Source organism: Nyctibius grandis, chromosome 14, assembly GCF_013368605.1.
Source record: "Nyctibius grandis isolate bNycGra1 chromosome 14, bNycGra1.pri, whole genome shotgun sequence".
NCBI classification, from domain to species: domain Eukaryota; kingdom Metazoa; phylum Chordata; class Aves; order Nyctibiiformes; family Nyctibiidae; genus Nyctibius; species Nyctibius grandis.
Window position 1 is genome coordinate 13,043,373 of NC_090671.1, and position 7,216 is coordinate 13,050,588.

The following is a 7,216-nucleotide window of genomic DNA, read 5'->3' on the forward strand; positions in this document are numbered from 1 at the left end:
AAAAACCAAATTTAAATTGGAGTAAGTTTTCAGTGACACTAAAAAAAAAAAAAAAAGCTTAACAAAAATTAAGTCAGTGCTATATATATTCATGCCCAATTACAACACTCATCCCACTGACTAGTCACTCAAATGCCTTGTGGGCTTTTGGGGTCATTTGTTCTTAAGTCCTTGGTAAACCACCTTTTCCCATCCCTTGTCATTCAAAGGAAACTACCTATTTAAGCATCTTGATGAAAATTCCCTTCTGGGAATACACCAGGCCTAGAAGTCTTCAGTGGGAAGTTATTTCAAACAGGAGCCGTTATCCAACCTTCCTTCTGTTGGTACATTATACAATGTCCTACTTCCTACTCACAGTTTACAGTCTCTCAAACAATAAATCATAGTAAAAAGCAGCCACTGAGAATCAGCACTTCCCTAAGTTCCACAGTATGATTCTGTGGGATCTGACACTGCCCCCAAGAAAGCCAGGAGTCTTGACTCATTAAAGAGCAGCTCTCAACAGAATTACTCAACATCCAAAACCAACGCATATTTAACTGACTCCATTTTAAGTCTAATTATCCATTTTAAGATCTCTAAGGTACTGAGAGTTTTGTGTGCCTTGCAACAGTACAAGTGGAAAAACTGAATTTCTAAGGCTTGTAAAAGATACCATAATAGCCACATTGAAGTTAAGATCTAGCATTAAATTGTTCTATCAGAAGAATGACTTAGCATAATTTGTAATCTCAGCATTATGTATAATCCTTGTTTTTATTGTAATATTTCAAGTGTTTTCACAGAACAATTACTGTCCACAAGCCTAACACAGCTACATACTCTATTCAAACATTTTCAGGAACACCAGAATTTACGTGGTGTTAATTACATCCAATTTTTGCAGCAATACAGTCTTTATATCAACATCCTCAACAGTTCTTTACCACTACTACAAGTGTCTCTAATAGGCTTTCATCAGGAAAAAGTGTTAAGACCTAAGAGAAACAGACAACAAACAATCATCTTCCGAGCAGGTAAAAAGCCAGAAACAAACACAAAGGAGAAGTGCTTTTAAAGTACCAAAATCATAATCTATCTAGTTTTTTCTTTTACATTTCATCAAAAGAAGAAAATCTTTACTACTAACATCAATTTATAGTGGGTATCCATAACTCTTAAATAGGAGACAGAAAAGGCAGAGCAGTAGCCTAAGGTCATATACCACGTCAGCTGCACAAAAGCAGAGAACCCAGATCTATCCCACACTCCATTAGACTACAGTCTCCTCTTAATTAGATAGGAAAACTAAGCATACTGAAAAAAAAGAAACTGAAGCCAGTTACTAATCAAGTTTTCAAAGAGGGTTTGGCAGTGTATGTTCTATGACTTCTGTCAGTCTGGTATCATACTTACTCAGATTCAGCAATGAAAGCTTAAAGTTTGGTAAATTTGATTTTTCACTTACTTGGTTATAATAAAGACAAATAGTGTACCTTGGCATGCAAGGATAACAAACTTCTGTACTGTCATTTATCTCATGTGATGAGAGAAACATTCCTGACTTTTCAGGAACAAAAATACATCCCCTTCTCATCCTCCGGGAGGGGAAAATGGGAAACAAGAGAAAAAAAAGCTTTTGAATGACCTGTTTATTCAATTTTCTACAGCCAGCCTGATCTCTTCCCCAGGAAACAGAACAGTCATTGAGGCACATTCGTCTCCATGGTCAAGATCAATGCCATCAATCAAGGCTCAGCTGGTAACGGTATATGCATCTCAAACCCCAAAGCACTGTGAAAGGTGTCAGTGGGGGGATAGCTGAAGCCTCCCTCGGTGTAAGATCAGCAACACAGTATATACCGCAGGAGCCACAACAGGGCAACCATTCCCCCATCAACCAGAACATCTTCAGAGTACATTCTCCTCTGTCCATCCTAATTTAGCTTCCCCTTAGCTAAAGAGTCACGACAATTTCCACTCCCCCCAAGAGCCACAGCATTTACTTTTTAAAAAGTAGTTAATTACAACTCTCAAGGCAAAGTCTAATATAAACTTTTGCTCCTACCTAAACAATTTAATATTCTGCACACTTCTGTTTCTACTGTCCAGCTCCCCAAGACACACAGCTTTCATCTTCCTTCTACACTTAGCCTTTGCTCAGCTTTCCAGTTCTTCAGCAAACACATACCCTGCACACCTTATGTAAAAAGATTGCCTAAACATGCTTTAAAAAAACAAATAAGTTAAAAGTGTTCTTGTTCTTTTAACGCCGTATGCAAAGCAAGATGTCCATTTAATGACTAGACTATCCAAAGGTCAGTTACCAAATTTGGTCAACAATGGTGCCATCACAGCCGTCATCATTCTTGTCACTGTCAAAAGCAACAACTGTCACCTTGCTATTATCAGGAAGGGAAGGCAACTGGAATATTAGCCATGTAAATTCTATTTACAGTCTGCATTGCATCCAAAAATGTCTTCCAATGATTATACATCGAGCTTGATAACGATTAACTCAAAGGCAAGAAGAACATCCAGTTAAACACTTACTCAAGGTTAGTTTTCAAAGCCAACAAAGGCATTGGGAAATCCCACCTCAAATAAGCCAACCGGGTTGAACGAGAAGCACTTTTAAAAATACCTGTCTAGTGTAGTTACGTACTTATGACTCATGCAATGAAAGAGTCCCTGAAATTTTGTTTTCTAGCATACAGAAACCTCTTCACAAGGCAACTAATTTAAGAGATAAGATTTTACTTTGCATCCTTTACTTCTACCTTTTGAGAAAGAGAATAACTTCAGTATGTACATTTCCTACACATTGGAACACCTGTCATTCTGCAATACAGAAGCCTATAAAATAATAAAAAATAATCATACTTACAAAAGATATGCAAGCTGCCAGCAACAAAATTCTAACTAGTAAGTCTTCAAATTGTTCAACCACAAGCTCGAATAAGGTTTTTCCTGCAATATGTAACAAAGCCATTTAGTTATGCACATTGGAAAAAATTTATGAGTTAGCAACAAGAATTTGCAGAAGATTTCATGAACATGCTTACCCTCCTCAGCCGGTAACTCTGTCCGTTGAAGATTTTTCCAGGAAGCGTGTCAAAGAAAAGAAATCATTGAAGAAACACATTAGAGCGTTAGAAGGCATCCACCAGATATTGTTCCTGAATTGTACACTCAACTCTGGGTTGGATTTGACATACATACTGAAAGCCCCAATAAGGTGGCTCTTTTCATTAGAGCATCTGAATAGGCCGGATAGCTTTGCATTTTAAGACACATAGAGGCTAGCCAGAATGTGCTAAGGGTTATAATTCAGCCAAGTCATCACTCCAGTCAGCTCTGGGACTTCTGCTGTTACTGCACACAAAGGGTCAAAGGCTCAAAATGCTTTTCAAACGCTTTCTGACAAAGGTTTTCCTCGACATTCACTTAAAAAAAAACAACCACCAAACTTAGTTCAAAATACTTCAAATTCTTTCCTCCATTTTAAGGGTATTTTCTCATTTCTGCTCTCCCTTTTATTCCACTGCAACTATATCTAGTAATTCAAGAGGCACAAAAGCAGTGTTAAAGCTAAAAAAAAAAAAACACTCCACCGTATAATCTCATAGCTTTTCATTTTTACACAACGGCACGGGAGTTCAAAAGGGACTAGGAGGGCCAAGCAATAAGGATTAAAAATAAGAAACACCTCATCGGCTGAATTCTGTGCCCCGAGTTGAGAGAAGAATGTAAAATAGGGGACAGAAAGGCACTGAAAAGCAGGGAAAAATTAAGGTCAAGATGGACAAGGAAAAAAAAAAACCACATCGCTTCATTTCAGAATGAAATATTTCCCACCGTTAAGGTGAAGGGAAACGGAGGTGACATCCTCCTTCCCCAAGCAGCCCCGTGAGCGTGGGGTATGAAAGAAACCCACGAGGTGGAGTTCAAGTCAGCCATCTTCTCTCCCCCGCTCCTATTCCGGGTCCTGTAAGAGATGCCGGCTTTGCAAATTCACACGTTAGGCCTTGAAACGGGGCCTCCAGAAGGATGAGCGAAAGAGAAAAAAGGGTGGAAAAGGGAGCAGAAGGGGGAGGAAAGACGACGAGTGCCAGCGACAGCATCCCCGCGGCGGAGGGCGGCGGGCGGCGTGGGGCCGCTTCACCTACCGTTGGAGCCCCATTTCTCCTTCAGCTTCTTGACTTGCTCCAGGCTGAGCCCGGTGCTTTCGTTGACGCCGAAATAAGCCAAAACTTCCTCCACAGTCTTTGTGTGCGCGTTCTCCATGGCTGGGGCAGGGAGCAGCAAATGGTGCCTCGCCTCTTCCTCCTCCTCCTCCTCCTCAGCGGCGGCGGGCGCGGCGGCGAGCCCCCTCCTCAGCCCCTCGTTCTCTCCCCCACCGCCCCCGTGCTATCATAGACCCCCTCCCGCAATAGAGAGGAGCCTCCGAGCCCACCTCAGCGCCTCACTCTTCCCGAAGGAGGCAGGAGGGGAAGAAAAAAAAAATTTAAAAATATATATAAAGAAAAAGGGAAAGCGGCTGAAAAAAAAGCCCCCGCCCCCCTCCCACCCTACAAGCCCTCCGAGGGAGCCGAGCCGCCGCTCCGGCGGGAAGGAGACGGGCTTCAGGCGCCCCCCGGCCCCGGCGGCTGAGGAGAGAGGAGAGGCGCGGGCCCCCGCAGCCGCTGTCGCCTCAGGGGCGCGGGAGGGCGTGCGGGGGGCTCGGCGGGTGCCTGCGCGGGGATGGGCCGCGTCCAGGTGGCCGAGCGGCCTCTCCGTTCGCCACACCAGGCTTCGAGTCGCCCCCGCGGAGAGCGATAACGGCACGCCTCACCCCGGCCGCCTCCAGAGGTGCGGGAGGGGTAGAAAAAGGCGCAGCTGCCCCGCTGCCCGCCTCGCCTCCGCCGGGAACGGTCGGAATCGCCCTCCCCCCCTCCTCTAGCAGCCCGATCCTCCCCTCGCCGGCCGAGCCCGCTGTCGCCGTCACGGCTTGGGCTCACTCGCCCGCCCCCCGCGCCCGGCCTCGCCGCTGTGCTCCCGCTCGCCCCAGTCACGCACCAGTGGCGGCTGCTCTAATGTAACTTATGGGAGCTGGGCCGCCCGGGCCCCTCTCGCCGCCGCGGCATGTGGACGCCGCTCATTGGCGGGGCGCGCGGTGCGGGGCGGAGGGAAGGCGCGGCCCCGCCCGCGGCGTTGAGGCGGTGGCAGCGGCGCCTGGCGCGGCCCTGCGCAGCGCGGCCGACCGCCCTCGGCTCGGAGGAGGAGGAGGAGGCGGGTGATGCAGGCCTCATGCGGCGGCGGGAGCGCTTCCGCTCCGCTGTGGGAGAGGCCCGCAGGTGGGGTGGCCGCTTTCCCGCCCCCTCTGCCCCGGCGTGAACCGCCGCGGCCGCCCTCTGTCCCGGCCTCAACCCGCGCCTGGTGGCTCAGGGGGAGCGGGGCTGCCCCGGCGGCAGCGCGCGCGCCGCCTGAGGGGAGCTGCCCGCCGCCTGCCTCCCGGAGGGCGCGCTGTCGCGATAGGCACGTCAGCGCACAGAGTTGGCGCGGAGCTGCCCCGGCGCATGTCGTGACAGGATTGTCAGCCTGCGCGTGAGGGCTGCCGTCCGTTCTGTCGTGACAGGAGCCTCATCCAGCCATGAGCGCGCCAGAGGTGAGAGAGAGACGCGAGGGCTGTGTGCCTCCGCGCTACCGCTGAGGGGGTTCGTTCCCCTGAGGTCCGGGGCCTCCGCTGACACCGAGCCGTGTCCTCTGCACAACTTCCCCAGTTCCCATCGCAGCCCTCGCACGCTGCCCCGCCAGCATACCAGTGGCACGCACACTCGGCCCTGGCTTGCACAGAGATAACGTAAGGAGGTATAAACTGTACAGTGTCATTTCAGCAGCGTATGTGGTGTAAGATACCAGCTCTCCTCAGCACAGTATCTCTGTAACTGACACGGACTCACAAACCAATACAGAACACAGAAAAAACTGACTGATTTAGCCATCCCACCCAATAATTCACAAAAACTTCAGTAAACACAATAAAAACTGAGACCATCACCAGCTGACATTAATGACACCTGCAATACATACACGACACATAGCAAGCAATTCAATACACAATAGAAACACCTTCCCTTAAAAGCCCTTGGTGCCAAGCAATGTTCTTGCATATGCGTGTGCAAAAAGCTGATCTCTACATGTGTGCTGGCTTACATAAACGCAGATCCTACATACAATCTGCATATCCATCACTGTTACAAACCACCCACAGCACCACGCTATAAGAAACTGTGTGTCTGATCTGTAGGGAAAATATCTTAGTCTTATCTCTGTATTAGCAAAAGGACTAAGGAGAGGGGACAACCAATATAAAATTACAGTGTTCTAGTATGTGTGGCCCTATATCCTTTCTAGCAAAGTACAACTGCCCTAAAAGAGACTCCTCTGTAACTAGCCAATGTCCAGATAAGGATAACTTGACAGTGTGTCTACACCTGATAGGGCAGTTCTGTGTAAAAATCATCTGATGATCTAGTTCAGGTATGACAATGACTTGTTCCATGCTTTGCCTGTATTAATTTTATCTATCTTATCAGCAAGATTAATCAGCATTGCTTGAATACAGTTATGTGGCTTCTCATACCGCTACCTTACCCTGCACATAGACATACCCTAACAGTTACAGAGGTAAAGAATGTCAATATGACAATTTTATATAGTTTATATAGTTTACATTTCTTACCTACTTTTAATATTTTTCTTGATATTGTATGAGCACATGATCCCATCATCCCCAAAACATAACTGAAGTCACAAGGTGAAATTAATACTCTTACAAAACAATGTCTTCAAAAATATGCACTCAATGCTAACAAAACCACTGACTGGTTTTGTTGGGCCAGTCACTGGCCCACCTAACCCACACCAAAGTTTTCAGTATCCTCTAACACACAAGTATGTATGTATGCACCTCTATCTTCAGACACCTCTGCATGATAGACTCAACATCAGTCCCCATATTATGTGCATATGCAACATTAAAAACACATAATTTCCACAATCATTATATACAGAATAACGCCAGCTACTTGAATTAACATATTTCACTAACAGCACAGTATATCTATAGGAGTAGCTTCCTCCCTTCTACCACGTTAACACAGCCTGCATTATATGTAAGCTTTTTGTAAAAATACATTTACCACAGCAATGTTTTTACACACAAGCATATTTTACTAGCCTTCATTATACA

General features: G+C 46.4%; 1 protein-coding gene across 2 annotated transcripts in view; it reads right to left on the minus strand.

Moving 5' to 3' along the window:
- Positions 1-4,351, minus strand: part of ATP2A2 (ATPase sarcoplasmic/endoplasmic reticulum Ca2+ transporting 2) — a 48,718-nt gene extending 44,367 nt beyond the window's left edge. For both annotated transcript variants that reach the window (XM_068412201.1, XM_068412200.1), the window contains exons 1-3: positions 4,152-4,351; positions 3,048-3,065; positions 2,870-2,952 (exon numbers count right to left, since the gene is read on the minus strand). In XM_068412201.1, the coding sequence (XP_068268302.1) occupies positions 2,870-2,952; positions 3,048-3,065; positions 4,152-4,269 (219 nt within the window). In that variant the 5' untranslated portion in view covers positions 4,270-4,351. The remainder of the gene's footprint in view (positions 1-2,869; positions 2,953-3,047; positions 3,066-4,151) is intronic.
- Between the last annotated feature and the right edge of the window lie 2,865 nt (positions 4,352-7,216).